General features: G+C 40.5%; 2 protein-coding genes across 6 annotated transcripts in view; one reads left to right on the forward strand and one right to left on the reverse strand.

Moving 5' to 3' along the window:
• LOC140795321 (uncharacterized) overlaps positions 1 to 25,397 on the reverse strand; it is a 28,202-nt gene that overhangs the window by 1,365 nt on the left and 1,440 nt on the right. Inside the window, exon 3 of one of the 5 annotated variants that reach the window (XM_073147823.1) lies at positions 12,428 to 12,849. The exons of the other annotated variants lie outside the window; for them this stretch is intronic. Coding sequence (XP_073003924.1) covers positions 12,772 to 12,849 — 78 coding nt within the window. The 3' untranslated portion in view covers positions 12,428 to 12,771. Of the gene's footprint in view, positions 1 to 12,427; positions 12,850 to 25,397 lie in introns of those variants that run through there. 5 annotated transcript variants of the gene reach the window in all.
• Positions 10,479 to 12,436, forward strand: LOC140795320 (uncharacterized). The gene has a single exon (XM_073147818.1). It carries the CDS (start codon positions 11,080 to 11,082, stop codon positions 12,268 to 12,270), a length of 1,191 nt encoding a protein of 396 aa, XP_073003919.1. The 5' UTR covers positions 10,479 to 11,079; the 3' UTR covers positions 12,271 to 12,436.

Consider the following 25,397-nt stretch of genomic DNA (forward strand, 5'->3'; position numbering starts at 1 on the left):
AGACCATGCAACCACCACCACCAAGTTGCTATAGCCACCAAGCAGTCGTCGACCCTTCTCAGTTCATCAACCCTTCTCATCTCCTAGCCGTCATTTTCATAGCTCCACTATAGCTAAAACTCTACCCTAGATCTTTCCAACCTATGTCGGCCATGACCCTCCCCTGGACATGCCTCCCCACTCAACAGGGATGCTAAAACTCTAGCCAGAGGCCCAGCGAGGGCTTTAGCCATTAAAGCCTTGTTCCATGACTCAAACCCTAATAAAATCCTAGCCCATCTCTAGCTAAGAACCTAACTCCACTTCCATATCTAATTTCAGCCCAAAACTTGTAACAGTTTTGTAAGTCGGTGGTGAGCTAGGGTTAGTGGAAGCTAATTAGCAACTACTCCTAATCCCAAAGGGTGCACATTGCAGCTCTTATAGGTGGCTACCATGATCAAATTACAGACTTGAGTCGGTTTACCCCTTGCTTGATGAGCTTAGGTCCGACTACTCCTAACAATCAAGTGCAAAATTCAAGTTAGACCCCTGGGTCTAACTGATTACAATTGACTTACTTAACATGAACCTAAATCTAATTAAAGAAATCCTAGGGTCTTTATTGCATTCCATGAGTCTTCCTTTGCTCCGGCTTGGCCTGATAGGATAGTAACATTCCACCACGCTTCCTTCACCTTGCGCTCAAGGTGTCACTGAAAGGAAGCTGCCGGTCCCATTCTCCCTCACTATTCTTCAATTTGGACGCCGGTGATTAATAGTTCATCCCGGCTTGAACTACTAGCCTTCCAATCAGCGTAGCTGGTAATTCAAACTAGGAAAAGCCATTGGTTCCCGATAGATGCCCCTTTTCAATTTCTTCCTTGCTGATCGTCTTCCTCGATGTCGCTAACTGAGGTTCTTCCCAGCTTGAGCTACCAACAATCTGGTAGGTATGGTTGGTAATTCAAGTTGAGAAAAGCCGCCAACCACCAACACTTGTCCCTCTCTAAGCCGTCTTTGATGGAATGCGCCTTAGAGCCATCCATCATGGCTCCTTCCCATCGGAGATCGAATCGTCAGCCCAACTCGACTCACCCATTACTAAGATACGAGTTGGTAAGTCGAGTTGGGAAAATGGGTTGGGCTTCAGGGTCGATTTCTCAATCCCTCTGCCAACCTATGAGCGAGAAGATCCTCTTTTATAATAGGGTTTCTTCTCCTACAAGCTGGAGTCCCTTGCCCTTCTCCAAGCATTGCAGCTTCTCCGTCTACCTTGATTTGGTTGGGTAGCACCGAGATCAAGCTTGAGCTCTCGAATTATGTCCGCCCCTTTGAGTGTGAGTGGGGACAAGTCAAGCTCGAACTCATATCTTTGGATCTAGATCCTAAGCCCTTCAAATCTGTCATTCGACTGTAAGACCTTTCCATCGCCTATAGCCACATCAAACCGAACGGTCGAGCTCACCACCAGTCCATGCTGACGCGCCAACTTTGCTTCCACGAAGTTGTGTGTGCTGCCCGAGTCGATTAAGATCTTGACCCAAGCATCCTTGACCTCACCTTCCATAGGATGCAAAATGCACTTGAGCCCGTGCCGATATGCAGGCTCAACTTAACCTGAGCCTCGATTCCAACCTAATATGCGGCTTGCTCAATGTCTCCATTCCAAGCTCCCACTTCCTCTTCCTCCTCGTCTGCCTCGAGGAGCATGATGGCCGAGTATTGTTTCTTGCATTTGTTGCTGAGCATAAACCGCTCGTAACAATGGAAACAAAGGCCTTTAACCCTTTGGTCGACCACCTCCGCCAGGGTGAGTCTCCTACGATTCACTCCTCACAAAACCTCCCGCTCGGTCAGGGCCACTCGGGGTGGTGCATGGGGACTAGCTTGACAAGAAGCCCAGCCCTAGGGCTTGCCTTGAGTACCACCGCACTGGGTAGGGTGCTCGTGCAGGTGGCTCTTCCTTCCAAAGCAAAACCCAAGCTTTGGTACGACCCTCGGAAATGCTTGAGCTTCTCCTCCATCATAGAGGCACACGAGAAGGCTTCTAGAAAGGTTAGAGGCTTCATGACCTTCACCTTGAGTCACTGATGAACATGCCACGGATTAGTGAATCGGTCTAGCCTTGGGTCCGATCCGAGATGCACTTGAACTCAGCTTGGTAGGCTCGAATCATGGTTCACTAGTATACTTGAGACAATGCCTCCTAAAAGTTTTCATACTCGGTGGGACCCGAACCAAGTACACATGGCTGCCGCAAAATCAGCCCATCCCACGAATGGTCGAGCCTTGCTCATGATTCAAAACTAGTGACTCATCTCCTGTTCAAAGTGGAAAAAGGCTAGTTGGACCTGCTAGTGCAATGGAGTTCTGCGGTAGCTGAAGAACTGCTCCACCTAGTGCAGCCAATCAAATGGGTCTCCTCCCGAATATCTCTAACTTTCTATGATATCTCTAACTTTGAAGAATCATCTTAACCTTGAAGGTTTGTGATATCTCTAACTTTCTCTACGAGAGTCAAAATCCAATATCGTCTGAAGACTTGGACTCTCAACAATTGTTGGACTGGGGAGACGTTTGCATTAGTGGCCTGATTCCCGCCCTAGGGCGTGCTTTTGCTACAGCAGTGACTCCCTATGGTAACGTGAAGGGTAATGCAGACGCTACCGTTTGCCACCCCATACTTCCTGCAAGGAGGGCCATCATTTGCTCCATTGTCTGCTCTAGGACCTCTCGTCCTTCTCATTTCCTCTTGCCATGGCAGCAACCCACACCGGCAGTTGGTACCTTTGGTGTCAAGGTGATCTCCTTTACTGGCGGAGCGTCCACTGGTTGAGGTGCCGTCGATGGAAGGCTCTCCTTGCTGACTGTTCCCCTGTAGCGTGCACAAACTTGCTTCATGTGTAAGTCATTTCACCAAGGAATGTTGATTCTAATACTAAAATGTAATGGTCCCCAAACAGTTCGACCATCACGAGATACTTGAACGGTGAGGGCTCTCGATGGGCTCGAGAGGGTGGCCACGCGTCGTGGAAAGGGTGGAGGCGCTCGGTGACGGTGATGATGGTCAGTGGTGAGCTAGGGTTGGCGGAAGCTAATTAGCAACTACTCCTAATGCAAGAAAATAACTCATTCATCAATTTGTGATTCAATAGGGTGCTCTTGTAGACGGCTACCCTGATCGAATTACAGACTCGACTCGATTGACCCCTTGCTCAATGAGCTTGGGTCTGACTAGCTCCTATCAATCAAGTGCAAAATTCAAGTTAGACCCTTATGCCTAACCGATTACAGTTGACTTACTTAATATGAACTTAAATCTAAATAAAGAAATCCCAGGGTCCTTATTGCATTCGACGAGTCTTCCCGATTTGCATCCAGCATTCCTATGTTCCTTGCTCTGCCTTGGCGTAGTTGGACCGTAACAAAACTCTATCCCTACGAGCCTGAACTAGCCCAAAGCTCTATCCTGACCAGACAGACCCATGCTAACGTGTTGAGTCTAGAGCCTTCATCCACTTGACCTATCTAGCCAAATCCTCATGCCCTATCCATAGGTAACTCACTACGACCCAGACCTATCCTCTAGCCAAATGGCAAGCCAAGATTCGTAACCAAAAGGAACGTGACATCATAAAGCTCTAGCCAGCCAGAACTAGTCTAGTCAGCTAGACCAAGGCACCTTAGGCTGAGAGCACTTTTCTCCTTCCCTTGGCCAACCTCTGGTCCTTTTGAGAGAACCCTAACCTACGGTTGTATCAATTGGTATTAAAGCCACCCTTCCTTAGCATGCCACCACCCAATCCATGTCTGTAAGGAGAGTTTTGGCTGATTCGAGTTCATCAACATTGGCCCCACCCAATCTCGTGACGGAACTTAAGATCGAACATTTTCAATAAGAGATGCCCATCAATCCCACCAGAGCTAATCTCTCCTCTCTAACCCAATCTCGTGACGGAACTTAAGATCGAACATTTTCAATAAGAGATGCCCATCAATCCCACCAGAGCTAATCTCTCCTCTCTAATGGCAATGATGTACAAGGTCTTCATCAAGTTTAGGTTGACCGTTGTGGAGAATTCATGGATTCTCTACTTGATGAAGGATGGAGGCAGATCCAAACCTACCACTGGATCGCCTATTGTCGTTGCCGCAACCATACCAACATGCAACCTAACACCAACACCTCCACCGCTATCCCGGCATGATGACATGCCTCTTCTAAACTAGGACAGCACTTGATATGGTCTACAGTACCAAATTGATAGGCTTTGATACCAATGATAGGCTACGGAATAATTCCTTCAAGATTTGGATTTATTGTAGAAAGCAGTCCGCGCAACCGAGGAAAAATATTCACCAAATATTCTCCTATAGTCTGAAAATTACGAACCAAGTAGAATCGATCCGTAACTCCCTGATCTACGTTTTTCGTATTTACACCCTTCGCAGATTCAAACTGCAACTGGAATGAAAACACGATATAGTACGGATGATGGTGGTGGTGACAAGTAGAGTGGATATTAGGGTTATGGATGATAATGGAGATGAGGGTGGATGAGTGATATTGTTTAAGGGATAAAGACAAAGAGAAAAAAGTGGTCAAGATCCCAAAGAAAGACTCGACAGATGAGGGAGATTAAAAGTTAGGAGAGACCTTGCCAACGGTAGAGGTGGTAAATTAGTAAAGATGGAGGAGGGAGATTAGGGTAGAGAGAAGATAAAGAGGCAAGAAACCAATAATCCAATAGCATAATGAATTTAGGTGCCATCCACACCTTTATAGAGGCAAGCCAACAAACTAAAATAACAATTATTAACCCTAATTTTAGTGGATTCCCACTAATCGCGATCGAAAGCACAAAAGGCGTTTCTGTCAATGTGAACCTGATGCAGACGTTCGAACGCGCCCGACCGCGTTCGAATGCTCATTTCGCGTTCTCTATTCTTGCGAACCTGATGCACGCGTTCGCAAAGGCGTTCGAACGCGATCTACAGAAAATTTATTTTAATAAAAATAAATAACTAATGCAATAAGAAAAGACTCTAATTAAGTGTATCAGCCCACCACGCTTCCCCCACCTTGCCCTCAAGGTGTAAAGTCGGGAAAACGCTCTAAGATGTCCGTCTCCAACTCCCATGTCGCCTCATCAAATGGCTTGCCAAGCCACTCGACTAGAACCTCCATCTCTAATATGGTGCCATGATGTCGTCGACGTCCAACTGGCTCTACGATCTCTGTCTCCTCCAATGGCTCCGGTAGAACTGATCCAACGACCTCATAATCTCTAATCCGCTCCCTCAACAATAAAACATGGAAGACATGATGCACCCTCGACCCCTCCAGCAACTCCAAACGATATGCAACTGGACCAATACGCTGTAACATCCGAAACGAACCGAAGTAGCGATGTGCTAACTTCTAGTTTCGCATCGAACGCAAGGTCACCTGACGATACGGTTGCACCCTCACAAACATCCAACTATCGATATCAAACTCCTGCTCCTTATGGCTGCGATCATAAACTTGTTTCATGCGGCTTTAAGAAAGTTTAAGATGGGCATGCAACCTCATCAATGTGGCGTCTCTATCCATCAAAGCTAAGTCCACCTCCGTCCGATCTGTAGATGCCACTGGATCATAAGCGCATAATGTCGGAACCGTGCACCCATACATCACTTCGAATAGTCATGCCAATACTACTGTGGTGGGCAGTGTTATAAGACCACTCCGCCCACAGTAAGAACTCCAACTATCATCTTGACATCTCTCCAACAAAGCACCGCAAGTACTACTCAATGCCTCGATTAACCACCTCAGTTTGGGCATCCATCTGTGGATGGTAGGCCGAACTGAAGTTCAATCGAGTCCCCTACGATCTAAAAAACTCCATCCAAAAGTCGCTCATAAATCTAAGATCACGATCGAAGACAATCGTGTGTGGCATGCCATGCAACCAAGTAGCATCTCTAACAAAAATTTCAGCCACTAACTTGACTGAAAATGGATGTGACAATGCAGAAAAATGCTCATACTTGCTCAATCTGTCAACCACCATAAAAACAACAGAATAACCATGTACCAGCGGAAGACCTTCTATGAAATCCAAAGAAATGTCTTCCCAAACACAGTCCGGTATCGATAGAGGCTGAAGTAATCTGGCCGGTTCAATGTGGTTGTCTTAGCCCTTTGACAAACTTCGCAAGCACGGATAAAATTCCTCACATCTCGCCTCAATCCTGGCTACGTGCAACTCTGAGATATCCTCCTATAGGTCCTCAAGACACCCTCATGACCAGCCTCTGGAGTTTGGTGAAAGTGATCCAAGAATTTCTGCTGCAATCGGTTATTTGCGGGCACCCGAATGCACCCGTGCTCCAGCAGCAAACCAGCTTGGTTCTCCAACTCTGGATGGCGCTCCGGATCATCCAATACGTCTTGTAACAATCTCAAAATATCTGGGTCAGATGTACATGCATACCTTAGCTCGTCAAGGAAGGAAAAAGTATGAGAAAAATATGCTGTGAGCTTGACGGTATCGGGTTGGTGCAATAGTGCATTCGCTACTTTATTTTTCGTTCTCTTCTTATATTGGATTTCATAATCATACCCCAGCAATTTTGTGACTCATCTCTGCTGTGTCAGAGTGTTAATACGCTGTCCCATAAAGTATGGAAGGCTCCTTTGATCGGTTCAGATAATGAATCGCCTATCGATCAAATAAAGCCTCAACTTTCACACCGCATGCAGAATTGTCAACATCTCTCTCTCATAGGTCGATAATTGTTGGAATTTTTGTAATAAACCCTTGCTAAGAAATGCTATAGGACGTCCTCCTTGCATTAGTACAGCTCCTATACCAACACTTGACACATCACATTCCACAATGAACTCTTTGGTGAAGTCCGGTAGAGCTAGAACGGGCACTATTGTCATTGCTGTTTTCAATTTTTCAAGGGCTATATTAGCTTTATCCGTTCATCTAAACGAGTCCTTCAACAAAAAAGTGAGAGGAACAGCGATCTTGCCATACCCAGCGATGAAGCGGCGATAATATCCAGTCAACCCCATGAATCCTCGCAATCTGGTGGTAGTAGTAGATATCGGCCAAGCGGTCATGCATGCTACCTTTTGAGGATCCTCCGCTACACCTTCCACTGAGATGATGTGGTTTAAATACTCCACTTGTGGTACTCCCCATAGGCACTTGGACTTCTTAATCTTTAGCTGGTTTTACTTCAACAAATTCAGCATATTCTCCAAATACCGCCAATGCTCCATTTCAATCCTACTATACACCAAAATTCAGCATATTCTCCAAATATGCATGCATCGATATTTCCACTTAGATATCTTCCTCTGCGCCCTCCTCCACGGCCTCCTCATGGACCTCCTCTGAGCACTCTCCATCACCAACAACCTCATCGTCCTCCAAAAGACCGTCAATGAGCATCACACTCCCGATCGATTGGGAGCACCGATGACCAGGGGTAAAACGTTTATCGCATCGAAAGCAAAGACCCTTCGCTCTTCGCTCCTCCTCCTAAGCAGGTGTGAGAGTTCGAACGGGAAGTCTTGTGCTTCCTCTAATATCGGAAGGTCTCAAAGGTGGTTGTGCTCTAGTACTAGCAGCCGCTATCTTTTAACCTGCAAAATTTTTAGCCGTCGTTCTTGGCGCAAACCGCCCATCTCAGTTGCCCCTACTTGTTTTCGCTGCCATCTTGAGAGCCTAATGCTTTTGCTCCATCCTCACTGCCTTCTCAAAGGCCTCCTCAAGAGTGGTAGAACAGAGAGCACGAACATCTGCCTATATCTCCTCCCGCAACCCTAAAATGAATGTGCTCATTAATGTCGGTTCGGGCCAAGGTAGCTCACAACGACTACTAACTCTTTTAAGTTCTGCCTGGTACTCCAATACGGTCGTCCTCTAAACCATCTTGCTTAATATGGCAGCAAAATCATCATATGCCGCTGTCCCAAATTTGCGTGTAATCCTCCTACAAAAGTCAGCCCAACCAATAAATCCTCTACCACGAATAACCGATCGATACCAATGCAATGTCGTTCCTTGGAGGTGAAAGCTTGCCATCTGGACATTTGCATCCTCCGTTGTTTCTTGACAATCAAAATATTGTTCCACTTAAAACACTCAATCCGTCAGATCGCCGCCTTAGAATTTTGGAAAATCCAAGCATGCGGTTCTCCCTCGGATAGCATTGTCGGGTTCGCGAAAGATCCTTGGGTCAGGTCTGAACCTTTGTGCTTGCTGATCTCCTCTATATCCTCAAGCTCGTCCATCACCATCTATAAAGAGATCAACATCATCCAATCCTCTTCATCGACAAAGCGCACCGGTGCCGCACGCCTCTCGGGTTCCACCACCACCAATCTTAGGTTGTGTATCGGAGGTGGGGGATGATGTGTAGGAATAGGTAAAAGAGGATCATTGACATTAACATGTCGTACCTGGACCTGTGGGGTATGGATCGGTGTGGTCCCACCGCTGGTCCTTTTTGAGGCACCGATCTTCGTCAAGGAGATAACGAAGCCGATCGGTTCATGGCATATTCCTTTAAAGCATTATAATCATTCTACATTGCATCAACCCTATGCAGCAATGTTTGGAACATGCCCCGAAGTTTATCCGCTAAACCCATGTTCACACCCATGGACGTTGGTTGACTCAGTTCTGCCGTGGTCGCTCCAAAGGAATCGGCCTCACGGTTAGGGTTATCGTGGATTAAGTCTTCCCTTGTCGGTGTGCCCTCTATTGATCTTCTTGTTGATGTCATCTTCCTTATTTCTATTATTAATGGAGGTCTACGGTTTGCCTAGCTCTGATACCAATGATAGGGTCTACAGTACCAAATTGATAGGCTATGATATCAATGATAGACTATGGAACAATTCCTTCAAGATCTGGATTTATTGCAAAAAGCAATTCGCGCAACCGAGGAAAAATATTCACCAAATATTCTTCTGTAGTCAAAAAATTACGAAACTAAATGGAATCGATCTGTAACTCCCTGGTCTACGTTTTTCGTACTTATGCCCTTCGCAGATTCGAACTGCAACTGGGACGAAAACATGATATAGTGCGGATGATGGTGGTGGTGACGGGTAAAATGGATGTTAGGGTTATGGATGATAATGGAGATGAGGGTGGATGGGTAATGTTGCTTAAGGGATAAAGACGAAAGGGAAGAAGTGGTCGAGATCCGAAAGAAGAGGGAGGACTCGACAGACGAGGGAGATTAGAAGTTAGGAGAGACCTTGCCAATGGTAGAGGTAGTAAATTGGTGAAGAGGGAGAAGGGAGATTAGAGTAGAGAGAAGATAGAGAGGCAAGAAACCAATAATACAATAACATAATGATTTTAGCTGCCATCTACACCTTTATAGAGGCTAGCCAACAAACCAAAATAACAATTATTAACCCTATTTCTAATGGACTTCCACCAATCGCATTCGAACACACTCAATCGCGTTCGAACGCACAAAAGGCGTTCTCTATCGATGCGAACCTGATGAAGACGTTCGAACGCGTATTTCACGTTCTCTGTTTTTGCGAACCTGATGCAGGCATTCACAAAGGCATTCGAACGCAACCTATAGAAAATTTATTTTAATGAAAATAAATAACTAATGCAATAAGAAAAGACTCTGACTAAATGTATCAGCAACCCCAAGCACCATTGTTGACCACACTAGAGTCAAGAGCAGCAATCGCTCTCATAGGCTAATATCATATACCCACGCCCACTGACCTGCGCAACCCCACAGCTGATCCATGGGCTGACCAACCAGAATCATGGCAGCTATATCAAACGATAGTGAAAGAGCCCTTTCATGGCCGAGGAGAGTTTGGACGTAGAGACACTCGTGGACCAGCGAAACAAGGTCTAACCACAAGGCTGGGCTTTTCAAAATTCAGCAACAAGGACCCGCTCGATTAGATCTATCGAGCAAAGCAGTTCTTCTCGTACCACTACAAGAAATTGTACCTTTTATGACACATTATTTTACGACAGACTTCAATACATATTATTTGCGAAATATTTTTTATTTGGACACAACTACATATATATTTGTCACGGTTAACAAAAGGGACATAAAAGATAGATTTGTTTGCATCACTTTTTGTTAGGTTGACGCGTAAAAGATCTTAATTATGACGATTATATAATGTGTCACAACTATTTTAATTTTCATGACGGGGTATAAAAGCTGACATAAATAATAGTTTTTTGTGATAATATAAAATAAGTGTCGCAACAAGTATTACTTGAGTGACTATTTCACAAGATTGTCACTAATAATTATGTAAAAGTATAAGTTTTTGTGTAACACAAATATAAAACCAAATAAAAATAATTCAATTAAGATGGACACATATATAACTTACTCTATAAAAGACTTAGTGACAACTAATAAGGGATACAAAACTTGAATTATTAAGTCCAACTTGAATTCCAATACCTATTTGATTACAAATAATATTTTCATGCATCACTATTATATACATAAACTAGGAAAAATAGCAATAGAGTAAAAAGAAAAGAAAAAGTCTAATTTTTGAAATTTGAAATATAGATTTGTTATTTATCTTTATCTATTCATGATGATATAAACAAATCTACATCATAAAAAGATTAAGACATTGATGACAAGTTGAATACTAGTGGGCCCTGCAACTTATATAAATCAATATGTGTTCATTCACTCACTAGTAAATATAAAATATTTTAATAATTTTATATAAATTAATACGGGCCCCACAACTTAGAAATTTTAACCTATTTTAAGATTGAATGATTAGCATCAACTTGACTCTATTGAATTAGCCATGAAATAAACAATCAATAAATCATGGGGCATATACAACTATTAGTGTTGCATCTTTCTTATTAATTTTAAACAGTGCTTTGCCTTTGTAAACCATGCAATTACTACTACACTCTGATTTTTAACTAAGAATTATACAGATATTTTGAAGAGTAAGCTAGTTTGTGACTTGATAGCATAATTTATTTTCCTTTATTGATACTGTAATATGTATATCATTAATTGTAAATTTTTTTATTGCCTAGATTGCAAATGGATCAAATAGATAAAAGATGGATGGAAAATAAAGATAGATTAAGCAATGAGTACAGAGGAGTTCAGATATTCTTGGATTTTGCCTTTCAACACAGTATGCATCAAGATCAAATATTATGTCCATGTCGGAAATGTAATAATGCTCGCATAAGGACTCGAAAAGAAGTCTACGATCATTTAATTATACATGGAATTTTACGAACATACACCCATTGGGTAGCACATGGAGAGGACATTATTGAACTTAACAATATAGAAGAAATTGGCGATGATGATGATGAAGATGAGCATGATAATTTAGAGGAAATGATGCATGACTTAAATTGTGGAACAAGTGTAGATCTAGAGGAAGAACCAAATGAAGAGGCTACAAGATTTTACAGATTGTTGGAAGATGCTCGAAGACCTCTTTATCCAGGCTGTGAAAAATTCTCCAAGCTATCATTCCTTGTGAAGTTATTTCATATAGAGTGTCTTAATAATTGGAGTGACAAGGGATTTAATATGATTATTAAGCTATTGAGAAACATACTCCCCTCAGGTGAAACTTTGCCAAACAGTTGGTACAAAGCAAAACAAATAATTAAAGATCTAGGTTTGAACTACGAGAAGATATATGCATGTGTGAATGATTGCATGTTGTACTGGAAAGATTTTAAATACACAGATTCATGTCATATATGTGGAGCCTCCAGGTATAAACTGAATAGAAACTTGGGAAAAGATGCAGATGTTGATCGTTGTTCTACCACAGTTAGTAAGATACCAAACAAGATTTTACATTATTTCCCACTTGCAAATAGACTTCAGCGATTATTTATGTCACCAATAACAGCTAAAGATATGATATGGTACAGTGTAGATCGTTCTACTTCACTTTATAGAGTTATGGCACATCCAGCCAACTCCCAAGCTTGGAAGACATTTGATGTAATACACCCAACTTTTGCATCCGACAATCGAAATGTAAGGCTTGGTTTAGCTACTTATGGTTTTAATCCTTTTGGATCAATGAGCATATCCTATAGCACATGGCCCGTTGTTCTTATTGCTTATAATCTACCTCCATGGTTATGCATGAAGCAACCGTATATAATGCTCACTTTACTTATTCCTGGACCTAAGGCTCATAGAAATGACATTGATATCTACCTACAACCTTTGGTAGAGGAACTAAAACAATTATAGGACCATGGTGTGGATACATATGATGACTTTAAAAAGCAAAATTTTCAAATGCGTGCTGCACTACTCTGGACAATTAATGACTTTCCAGCATATGCTAACTTATCTGGGTGGAGCACTAAAGGTAGTTTAGCATGTCCTACATGTAATGTGGATACATGGTCATGTAGGCTTAAACATAGTGCCAAGTTTGCATATATGGGTCACCGACGATTCTTGCCAATGAGCCATAAATGGAGAGCAAATAAAAAGTCATTTGATAATTCTAAAGAATCACGTCCTCCAAAGCGAAGAGTTGGTGGTGATGTTTTGAAACAATTGGAGGATTTTGGAGAGAATAAATTTGGAAAAATGATTAGGAGAAGTGAGTTAAAGAGACGCTCAGATAATTGAAAGAAGAAAAGTATTTTTTTTCTCTTACCGTACTGGAGAACAAATCTCTTGCGCCATAATTTGGATGTTATGCATATTGAGAAGAATGTTTGTGACAATATTCTAGGAACATTATTGAACATTGAAGGGAAGACTAAAGATCACTTGAAAGCTCGTCTTGATTTGCAAGAGATGAATATAAGGAAAGATCTGCATCCAGTACCACATGGTGATAAGTATAAACTACCAAATGCACTTTACACATTGAATGCAAACCAAAAGACTACAGTATGCAAATTTTTAAAAGACATAAAAGTTCCAGATGGATTTTCATCAAACACATCTCGTTGTGTGAATTTGGAAGATCGTCGAATATCTGGATTGAAGAGTCATGATTGTCATGTAATGATGCAACATTTTCTTGCCTTAGCAATTCGTGGAGTCTTACCAAAACAAGTAGCAAATCCGCTGATTGAGTTGAGTATATACTTTCGAGATTTGTGTTCGAAGGTCCTAAAGGTAGATGTCTTGGAAAGGATGGAATCACAAATTGCTATAACATTATGCAAGTTAGAAATGATATTTCCACCATTATTTTTTGATGTTATGGTCCATTTACTTATCCATCTTGGGAGTGAAGCTAAAATTGGTGGTCCAGTTTATTACCGATGGATGTATCCTATTGAAAGGTTAGTTTTCTTAAATGCTACTTTTTTCATAACTTGTATGCTTTTACTTTAGGAATATATTAAATATTAACTTATAATGATAATTATAGGTATCTAAGGAGGTTAAAAATTATATCCAAAACAAAAGTCGAGTTGAGGGATCAATAGCAGAAGGATATCTTGCCGAGTCTTTAACATTCTGCTCACGGTATCTTCATAGTATAGATACAAGATTTAATCAAACTGAAAGAAACTATGATGGTGGTCCTTCTGATTATAATGGCACCATCTGGATTTTTCAAAAAAATGGACGATCAACATCCAAAAAAGGAAAAATACAATGGCTTAGAGAATATGAGTTGGACCAAGTGCAGTGGTATGTGCTAAATCAATTGGATGAGGTCACTCCATTTGCTGAGTAAGACTTAGACCCTTAACTATTATATGCACTTATAAATCATTTATTACAATAACTTTACTTTTATAAAATAATTAATGACTTGTCTTTCTCTAGTGAGCATAAAAAATTGCTTGAAGATTTACTTGTTGAGAATGTATCGAGAGCTCACTGACAAGATTTTCGTAGATGGTTCTATAATCATGTAAGTTATATAAATATCAGAATTTTCTCTCCTAATCTATATGAGATATGCTTTTATTTATAATATGATTTATATTATCTTATAGATCATCTCACTACAAATGGCCAGAGATTCTCGAGCAACTGAGGAGATGCTTTCATTGGCAGCTGGGCCCGAGCCTTGGAGTTAGATGTTATAGTGGATACATTGTGAATGGTTATAGATTTCGTACAGAAAAAGTTGAAGAGAAGAGCATGTCACAGAATAGTGGCATTGTTGTCAATAACATTTGAGGAAGGTTCAAAATGTGACTATTATGGCATCTTAAATGAGATCATAGAACTTGAATATGGTGAAAGACACATTGTTTTATTCAAATGTACTTGGTGGGACTCTCGAAATGAGCGTGATCATATTGGTTGGGTCAAAGATGTGCATGGGATCATGTCTCAACAGCAAATCTCCTTTAAATACCATTTATAATAGCATGCCAAGCTGAACAAGTCTTTTACGTGCCAGATAATAGTAGAAAAGATTGGTATCTTGTAGTGCGGACACCACCAAGAGACTATTTTAATATTCCAAATATGAATGAGTCAGAATCAGATCATGATGAGGACCTGTACCAACAACATGATATTGAAGTTCATATTAACCAGTAGCAGCTATCGATGCAGATTGCCTTGATAGAGATCAAGATAATAATTAGAATATCAGAGATAATATTATGGATGTTGAAGTAATGGCCTAAAATTGTGTTACATTATGGTCATTTTTTTCTATTTTATATCTTAATTATTATTAAGACATTATATTAGTGTAATGTCAGCATATAGCTCTGTAGTCACCTTATTTTTTTAGAGCACTTATAACATTTAGTTTGTGAGTTATTTGACTTTTCTCTTTATTAACATTATTCGTCAGTGTGCTTAGTTCCTAGATTTGGTAAGCAATTTCATATAATTTATCTCAAATTTTAGAGTTTTTCACTTATGATATTTCACATGGATTATGAATATATTTTTCTTAAGATGGTTAGTGGAAAAGGACACAAAAGGACACCTCAGATATACAGGAGGTATAGAAGTTCAAGCTCCTACACAATTTATGTCATCGTCAAATTCCTTTGTACCAACAACGCAATCTTCAGTGACTGAGCCTTCTTCTCAAAATCTTGCTACTACTGGACAATAAAATTCTACTAGTACCAAATTTAAACTTATGTTTTCTAAAAGTTTTTGTTCATATTAATTTGATTAATGTACTAATAATTTATGGTATTTGATACTTATATTGTATCTGAGTAATAGGTTCCAATAATCGATCAAGAAAAGGGCGAGGAAAAGCAATTGGGATCAAAAAGGAAATTAGCTCAAGGAGAAAAACTTAAGGACCTTAAATTTACAAAGCAAGGTGATTTTTCTGGTAAAGATTCTGCTAGCTTTGCTTCTGAGGCCAGAATGCTAGTAAGACAGCTTGTTCCTTTGAAAACAAAGAATTGGAAAGAAGTTCCAGATACTGTGAAAGAAAATATATACCTTCGCCTTAAAGTACGTATATATTTATTTTGGAGTAAGTAACATTTTTTTATACATAGAAAATTAAGTTCCGCTTTCAATAAATTTAATAGTATTTGTTTTAAATGTGAAACAGAGTTGCTTTTCATGGGAAGGAGAACAAAGAAAGGGTATATTTCGCTTTCTTAACAGGTTATATAAAAACTATCACTCACAATTAGTGAAGTTCTACTATAGCAAAGGAAAGACACCTCACAAGCGGGTTGATCTTCGTCCTTCCAATATATTACGAGCACTGTTTTGAAAAGCGGAAAAGACGGCCGCCATGGCGAGGAGGTGCACCGGCCGCCCCGCCATATTGAAAGGCGTCGGCAAAAGGCAGCCAAGCGCCTTGGCGGCTGCCTAGGTGCTAAATAGTGCTAGGTGGGCCGCCTTGCCCGACTTGGCGGGCTAGCGCTTCGGCCCGCCAAGTCGAGATGCAGTTATTAGTGAGCGGGTCGGGTTTTATAGCGAATCGGGTTTAATAAAACTAACCAATTTAGAGGAGTTAATTGCTAATTGCTTTATGAATTATTGAATTGAGATTACAGAGGAAATTTTTTTTCACTGTCATGCATTATTAATTGGGGGAATTACTAATTGCCTGCTATTTAAGTATATAATTTCTGATTAGAGGATTTTGAAATGTGATTCATGTGAATAAACTAGAGTTAGTAAATAGATATCTTAGTTATTCAGTTATCACTAATAAACAATTAGCCAATGTGATTATGTTATTTAGTGTTTTGATTTAGTGCACTATTAAAATTTATGTATATACTATACTTATTTATTTATTTATATTAAAAATGCTAGACTGCCTTGTCACCCGCCTTGTCGCCCGCCTTCCGCCTAGGCGCTAGGCGGTGGGGTGACCGCCTGCCACCCATGGCCGCTTTTTAAAACATTGATTACGAGATGATTGGGCCTAGCTCTGTGAATATTGGGGCTCTGAAGAATTCCAAGTAATTATCTCTATATGTGTTATTTTATGTCAATCCTAATTTTTATTCTTTTTGTTTTCAGATGTAGATAATTAACAATTTACTTGTCAATATAGGTTGTCTCCAATAGAAATAAGATAAATCGATCAAAAAATCAGGGGATGCCACATTTGACAGGTCGTACTAGTTTCACACAACTTGCCTACTCTGCGGTAATAATTGATTTCATTAGCTTTAGTTTATGTAACATAAAATTTTATCCTTATAATTAATTTGATACTATTGTTGTGAATAGGAGGAAACACTACATCATGAACTTGATCAACTTGAAATATTTGAGATGAGTCGGCAAAAGAAAGATGGAAAGTGGGTTAATACAGAGGCTGAAAAGTGTTGGGTATGCATCTTAATTAGTCTTTTAGATAGTCGAAAGACATGAACTAACAAGTTCTATTTTCATGAATCCAGGAAAACATACAATCAGAGGTGCAATCTACTACTCAAACATCAGAGGCCGTGAGAATTTGCTCCCACCCGTGAAGAGATATTCATTAAAGTCATGGGTCCTAATAGGTCTAGTCGTATTCGTTGTGCCCCTCGAAGTGAGACTATCAAGTCATATTATGGTGAAACATCTTCTAAGTCAACAATGTTGTCCCAAAAGTATGAACAAGCTGTTCAAGAAGCTACAGAAGCAAACAAAAGATGTGCAACAATGCAAGAACAACTTATCGAGGCGCGAAATTGCATGGATGAATTAGTGAGTTCGGTACAAACATGGATGGATCATATGCGATCTGCTTTTCCAGGAATGCCATCCATTTTGGGATCACAGTTCACACCAAATTCTCATGTAGTTCTACCATCTAAATCATCACCAGCAGTAAAAGATCAGGCATATGAATTTGTGTAATACTCTTACTACATAGAAATTAATTAAAGATTATTAGACACCTTTGTTTTAGATATTTTGTTTTACTTAATTGCGTATAAAGAGAGGTAAATATTATTTATGATCTTATTCAATGATATCAAATACACGTACGAATTCTAAATAGTTTATTTCTTAAATTTTTACAGGAGACCAATCTTGGAGAACCTTGATAGTTCTTTCTCAAGTGCTTACTGCGGAGTGTGACATGCTTTTACTTGTAGAATCAAATTTCATATCTTGAATGGCTTTAATTAGTTAGTGAGATGATTTAGTTTGTCATGTATGATTTAATTTATCATTTACTTATAAACAAGTTCTTATGTTTATGAAGATTTTGTTTTGTTAATGCAATTATTGGTTGATACTTTGCTAAATTTATACTACAGGTTTATTCATGTTGTGGATGATAAGTTGTCGTTTGTCTTAGATAGTCTCAAAAATATCACTACATTGTATATTTGTATTAAAGAATGTAATTGACAAAAAAAAATTTAATAAAAACTACCTTTTGGGACAACATATAAACGTCGATAAAAATATAACTTGATTATAAAAAAAACTACTTTTTATGACAAGCTAAATAGTGTTACAAAATATTGTACCATTTGTGACACCTACTACAGGATGCAAAAGAAGTTAAAATAAATATTACTTTATTAATTAAATTATCTTTCGTGTCGGATGTAAGTTGTTAAAAATATATTATTTGCAAGTTGCAACACATATTGTACCTGATGTAAATTCATGTATTTGTTGCTATAAATAACCGTCACAAAAAGAGATGGCAATGACAATTAATTCAGATGGTAACAATAACATATTAATCGCGTCGACATTCCCAAATATTTGTGATGGCAATTAGCGTCGCAAATAATTACTCAATTGCATCAACTTAGTATTATACTATCATAAATATTTTTGCGACGGCAATGTTTTCAACAACCTGCGATGACTTTTTAAGTCATTGCAAATACTTTTTGTGATGCATTTTCTATTTTTTGCCACACATAAAATGTCACAAGAATTTAATTTTGTTGTAGTCTACCAAGACACTGGAGGATCATAAGGTGTTGTTGGCCTCCCTATATCTAGAAAACATTGCAATAAAATGGTTCCAATTGGCACAATGAAACCGTTCGTTCAGACATGGGACGCATTCGCGAGGCAATTTGTGAACGATTTGGATCATATAGGTATGATGACTTTTAGGCAATCCTATCGAAGTTTGTTCAATTCTCCTCTATCCAGATCTATCAAGACAAGTTTGAAAGAATCTTCAACCAAGTACATGATACAAACCGATTTAGAGTCAATCCGAATCGCGGACAGTTCTACACAGTTGAGGGACAATATTCGTTGAATATTCTCTGGATGCTAGAAAATTATGAAACCAATTGGAATAGTTTCGTAACTTCCAGATCTAGGTTATTGAATTTAGACTCTTTTTAGATTTGGATGATATCGTGGTCTAATATGGATGACAAACTGATAATGGTGTAGGTGGCGGGTGTGGATCAGCTTGTAGATGATAATGGAGATGGCGTCGATGGTGGATAATGATGGTGGTGGTTAGGTAGATTAATAGTTCAGAGGAAAAGGAAAAAGAGTAGGCCTACCCTACGGGACTAACGGAATCGGTGAAAGAAGAAAATTAGAAGTTAGACAAGACCTTATCGACGGAAGAGGTGGCGTAGATTGGTGAAGGAGGTGGGAGATGTTGAGGCTGATAGTCAAGTTGAGAGAAATACAAGGGAAAAAGTCAATTAATTCTTCGTGCCAAGCATACCTAAGATACAAACCATAAGGTCATATATATAGAGATCAAATAAAAAGAGTTCTAAACAAACTTATCTAAATCAATCTTATCTTTCTCATATTAGCCCTTTGTTTTACTGCAGATAAAGTTTAAATCTTGAGAAACCTTGAATAGGAAAGTTGTAGATCCTAAGGTTGCCGATCTTATCTATGTGGTTCATACTATCCGAAGATTTGAAGAATAACTTCTAAATATTTTTCCAAAACTGCTCAAAGCTAGATTTAGCTAATTAAATAAATTTCCAACTAAACAAACTCAACCCATTGAGCCTAATATCCCCTTGATATGATCCAAACTAACCTGGTTTGTATCAATCCACTATGCTTCTAACCATCTTATCCTCAAGATATCCATGGTGGTTTACGAACCTTTTTGTGGTTGTCGAATCCTTTCTTTCAACATTTGAGCCAAGTCCGAGCATCTTCGCTAACCAGGGTTTGATCACATCTGGTCCTTGCAAGTGGCCACTCTTCAGGCCTGAAACACAAAGAAAGTTTGGACACAAATTTATAATTAAGTTGATCGGATCAACTTGGCTTGAGTCCTTCTCATCCTCCCAAGTGAAAGTACCTAACTAGTCCTTAGTTGTGGCCTCTAGCTGGTTCTTCACCTTTGCCTCTGCCCTTGGTCGATGGTGGGGTTCATCCCACTTATCCCATGAGTCTTCTTGATCGTTTGCTGCCATAGGTGGTATAGGATACAAGAGTGGAAACTCTGCACGTTGACGTTGTGGTTCGTCGCGCCGAGGCCATAGTGCTTGCTGAATTGACCATTGTTGGTCCTTTCCAACGGTGGACGCTCCTCTGGCCTACAATGCTGGTCATGAGGTGGAGGATGCTGATCTAGTTAAGCCGAGGCCGGGGGAGGCACCACAAAAGTTGCGGCCATCACTAGTTCGTTAGTGGGCGCGAGTGGATCAGGATCGGCGACGACATTGGTTCGAGGTGGCATGCCACCTTAGACATTCACCCCATGGGTGGTAGGGTCTGGGGTACACCTTCGAAGGTGGTGATTCATGTCCAAGAGGGTTGCTTGAATTGCCATCATGTTTTGCGCCACGAATGCCAACATTTGCAATAAATTAGCATGGTCCTCCGTCGAATCTTGCGAACGCAATGGAGATGGCGATCTAGATGGTACTTCTTGTTCCGTCTCTATGGCTAGATCCGTTATTTGTGATATTTGCTCCACTTGCTTTGCTGCTGTTGATCTAGTGGTATTCATCATGGTTCAAAGAATGTTGGCTTTGATACCAAATTGATACGAACAGACTTGGGGTCAATCTGAATCGCAGACAACTCTGCTTGAGGGAGAATGTACACCGAATATTTTTCGGATGCTAGAAAATTATGAAACTAGTTGGACGATATTGGGGTCAAATCTGGATGACAAACCGACAATGGTGTAGGTAGTGGGTGGATCGGTTTGTAGATAATAATAGAGATGGCGTCGATGGTGGATGATGATAGTGGTGGTTAGGTAGATTGATAGTTTAGATAAGAAGGGAAAGAAGTAGGCCTGCCCTATAGGACTAAGGAAATCAACGGAAGAGATATTAGAAGCTAAACGAGACCTTGCTAATGGAAGAGTGTTGGTTGGTGAAGAGGGAGGTGGGAGATGTTGAAGCCGGTGGCTAAGTTGAGAGAGATGCAAGGGCAAAAGCTAGTTAATTCTTCATCCCAAGCATACCAAGGTACGAGCCATAATATCATATTTATAGAGATTAAATTAAAAGAGTCCTAAATAAACTTAACTAAACTAGTCTTTCTTATCTTTCTCGGATTAGCCCTTCGTTTTGCTACAGATAGAGTTCGAATCTTGAGAAACCTTGAATACGAAAGTTGTAGATCTTAAGATTGCTGATATTATCCATGCAGTTTAATAATATTCGGATACCTAAAGAATATCTTCTAAATAATTTCCCGAAACTGCACAGTTCTATATTTAGCTAATTAAATAAATTTCTGACTTACTAAGACTCTAACTAAACTATAAAATTAGATAAGACAAATAGACTCAATTCATTGAGTCCAATGTCCCCTAGGTATAATCCGAGCTAACTCGGTTTGTATTAGTACATGGGTGGTCGGACTGCACTTTGTGAAGTACCTTCATTAGCAATCTTTGTCATGGCATCCAATATGATACGAACCGGGTTAGGTCATATCACATCTTAGGGATATTAGCTCAATGGGTTGTTATCTTATTTGCTTCTATAATTTAGTGAGTCGTAGTAGGTTAGAAATTGCTTAGTTAATTGAATTCAAACCTATGCAGTTTTGAGAGAATATTCATAAGATATAAGGTCCAAAATTTACGAAACTAATTGGATAAGATTGATGACAACCTAATCTACAACTTTTATATTCAAAGTTTATCTAGATTTGAACTCTATCTATGGCAGAATGAAAAGCAAACATGATGACAAGTTTGTTTTGTATTTCTAAATGTGTTTTCTTTGTATTTATCTTTAGGGTCTTTACAACATAGTTTAGCCTATAATTATGTGTCTAGGTAGCCTATCTTGATTAAGCATTGAATATTTGATTGAAGTCTATCTCTCCAAACTCTATCTTCCTCTAACTCTCTAAAACTCTCTTTCTCCCTCAATTCTCTCGTCTTTTTTCTTAGATCCTTTTTGTTTGGTTGTTTCCCTCAATCCTTGAGGCCAACCCACTTCTCCATCTTCGACCTTTCACCGTCAATAATACCCACAAGTATCCTAACACATCCATTAACCTATTTTTGCAATTTTGCACTAAGCTACCACCTAACCTTTACCAAGGGTTATCATCTATCAAGCCATGTCATTTTCCCAAACCACCACTACCAGCGAGTTCCTCTCGTTCTCCTCATCAATTTAGCCTACTCACACGCCTAAACGCCACCGAAATCATATTCTACACCTTGCCTTAGCCCAATCACACATAATTTCCAGGTTTGACATCAAGACCAATCAAACCCTGATACGCTCGTAATCGAAACATATGATCCAAGCCAAGGTGAAGACAACTCAACCTCTATCTCTAACGGACACCTTCCGCTTTACTTAGGTAAAAGAGAAGAAGCTTTGATGCTGAAGACCGGTAGAAAGCCACCATGGATAGCGACAGACACTCTAGAGCTACCTCAGCCAGTGGCAACTCCACCTGAGGCCAAGACAGACACGCAAATTGGCTCAATGGCCAGAGTTGGGCCAAAGGTGCTCACAGCCTTCAGAGCTCAACCACGGCCTCCTACACGTAGGCTTGTGCTTTTACTATGATAAAAAATTTATCCTAAGACACAAGTGCACAAGGCCGACTACAATCATGTTGATGGAAGGAGCCAAATGAGACTAACTTCAAGGAGGAGAAAGCGACTCAGATGGCTAAATCAGATTACATGGCTTGGTTTCCTTTAATTCTCACCTTGTGGTCAAGATGAATGGAAGCGTTGTAGAATACTACGATCTGGACTGAATCTAGGTCCAAGTCAAAATTAGTCCAAGCCAACGGGCCAACTATGTCGGATAAGTCTAGTTCCTTTCTTTGCATTTCATATTGTGTTATTTGCTTATGGCATGAGTTAGTTCTGAATCTGGGTCCAAGTCAAAATTAGCCCAAGCCGGCAGACCAACTATGTCAGATAAGTCTAGTTCCTTTCTTTGCATTTCATATTGTGTTATTTGCTTATCGCATGAGTTAGTTTAGGCCTAGTTCGGTCTAAACATATTTGTCTTTTAATTTCGTTGAGTCCTCATCAAGTATGTTAGTTGAGTCGGGTTGAGTACGAATAGCCTCCAATATAAATGCCACCCGTTCCTACCTACCAAAAGGCCTTCATTTCTACCGTCGATGTCTCAAGCCTACCATTCACAACTGCAGCTACCACTAACCAAGCTCATCACTACTCCACTCGGCCTCCACGTTGCCACCACCATCACCCTCTTCCACGACCAGCCTTCACCCTATACGTGTCTTCTCATCCTTAGCCCAAATCACCGTCACCTTTAGCCTTAGGTCACACCACCACCACCACCAAGCTCCCGCCGCAACTAAGTCATCTGATACAGGACAACGTCTTGATTGTAGAGTTGAAAAAAAAAAGTAGAGAGAAATAATTAAACCCGTGGAATCTACCAATCGGGGTGTCGGAATCCACCGATGTTGGAATCCACCAACAAACACTCAATAGGCAAAAACTCTCAAAATATTCATTAACCCATAAAAGATAATTACAAGCCTTTATATAGGCAAAATAAAGTAAAAGACAAAAGACGAAAATAGCCCTAGAAGATGACTAGTCACAACTCTCGTTAAGCCAAAGGGTCATGGGTGCAGCCCTTTTGTGCTTACGAAAATAAACTTGACGAAAAGTGGTGTCCCCATCACCATCGCTACCCCTTTCCGATTCACTGACCATTCCCCATCTCCTAATCATCATTTTCCTTGCTCCACTACAGCCAAAACATTAGCCAAGATCTCCCCTAACCAAGTCGGCCTCACCCCTACCCTAGACGTGCTTCCCCACTCAGTAGGGGCGCCAAAACCCTAGCTGGCCCAAGGCCCCACTACGTAAGTTGCTGCAGGCTAGCCAAGGTTTTCGCCTATTAACCCTTGTTCCACGGCTCAAAGTCTAGCTCATCTCAAGCTAAAAATCTAACCCACTTCCATACCAAATTTCAGTCTAAAACTCTATACCTAACAGCCTGAACCGGTCCGAAGCTCTTGTCGGACTCGATAAACCCGTGCCAGCCCATCAAGTCCAGAGCCTCTGCCCACTTGATCTATCTCTTAGCCAAGTCCTCAAGTCCTTTTCATAGCTAACTCTCACTAAGACCAAGACATATCCGCCAGTCAAGTGACAGCACAAAGTTCTAGCCAATCAAAACCAATCCAGTCGGCTAGACCAGGGTGCCCTAGTATGAAAGCCACTTTTATTCTTTGCTTGGCCAACCTTTAGTCTTTCTGAGATAACCCTAACCTACGGTTGTATCATAGTCTTTCACATTTTGCTCAGTGATAACATAAAAGAAGGGACAAGCAAAATTATGAACTTGAACCCTGTTATTTGTTTCCTAAGAAGGTGACGCTACAAAATGCAATTCTAAGAGCTAATACTGAAGAAAGAGTTCACAACAAAGTTTTAGCATTTATATTCTATCATTGTACATTAGTCAGCAAAATACACATCAAAACTATTACTGTCAAAGAATCTCGTACATGAAGATGGGTGGATGCTTTCCCCAATAATAAAATGTGAAAATCCTATTCTAAGATAAATGGGGAACATGTAGAAAAAAGTTTACTCGTGATTAATAACTCGAGAGCATTAACCTTGTATTACCAATCAGCGGCATGCTATATGATAGCAGCATGCAGCTAGTTCTTGTTAGAGTAAGATAAGGACAGCTTCAAATAAATAGACTTCCATCATATAATGCTTCACTTTTTTCCACTTTTACCTTGTAAAGTATAATAGATGAAGATAGCCATAAAACCTTATCCTTAAACTTCATTTCTTGTTCAAACCTAATTCAATCTAGTCAGTGTCTTCAAGTAAAGCAAACAAGAGAAATTAGATTGACATGATATTTATCCTAAACTGAATTAAAAATTAGCAGGTCCAAAACTGCACTTGAATAATTTTAAGTTCTAAATAAAAATATCCTGACCCTTTGTACAACATTGATAAGATGTGCTACAAAAGAGCGAAATGAAACATGCACTAGTTTAGAACCAACGATGGCCATGCCGACCTCCGGCCGGCACAGCACGGCATGGCACGTGCCGCGGCACTTACCAGCCGTGTCGTAAGAGAAGGAGAGAAAAAGGTAAGAGATACTCACCTTCACCTTTGCAGTTACCGTCGCTATCGCTCGCCGATCGCCGCCCGCCGCTCGCCGATCCGCAACTTATGTTTTTAGCCCCTCTCTCTCTCTCTCTCTCTCTCTCTCTCTCTCTCTCTCTCTCTCTCTCTCTCTCAATCTCTCTTCTCTCTCAGGCTAGGGCATATGACGAAGCGACGGCGAGTGGCGGGCGGCGATCAACGATCGGCAATCGACGACAGGTAGCTCAACGACGAGGTCGATAGTGAGCGGCGAAGTTATTAGGAGACGTGTCGTCGTGCCACGTGCCAATACGCCGCCGGCACGGCAAGTGCCAACCGGCACGCCCCGTGCCGATCAGCACGACCATCCATGTTTAGAACTAGTATGACATGTTCCTTTTGTCATGATTGGATCGAACAAAACGAAAAGCAATTAGTAAGTGCTCTA

This window comes from Typha latifolia, chromosome 9 (genome assembly GCF_019914945.1).
Source record: "Typha latifolia isolate L0001 chromosome 9, TyphaL0001v2, whole genome shotgun sequence".
Classification (NCBI taxonomy): domain Eukaryota; kingdom Viridiplantae; phylum Streptophyta; class Magnoliopsida; order Poales; family Typhaceae; genus Typha; species Typha latifolia.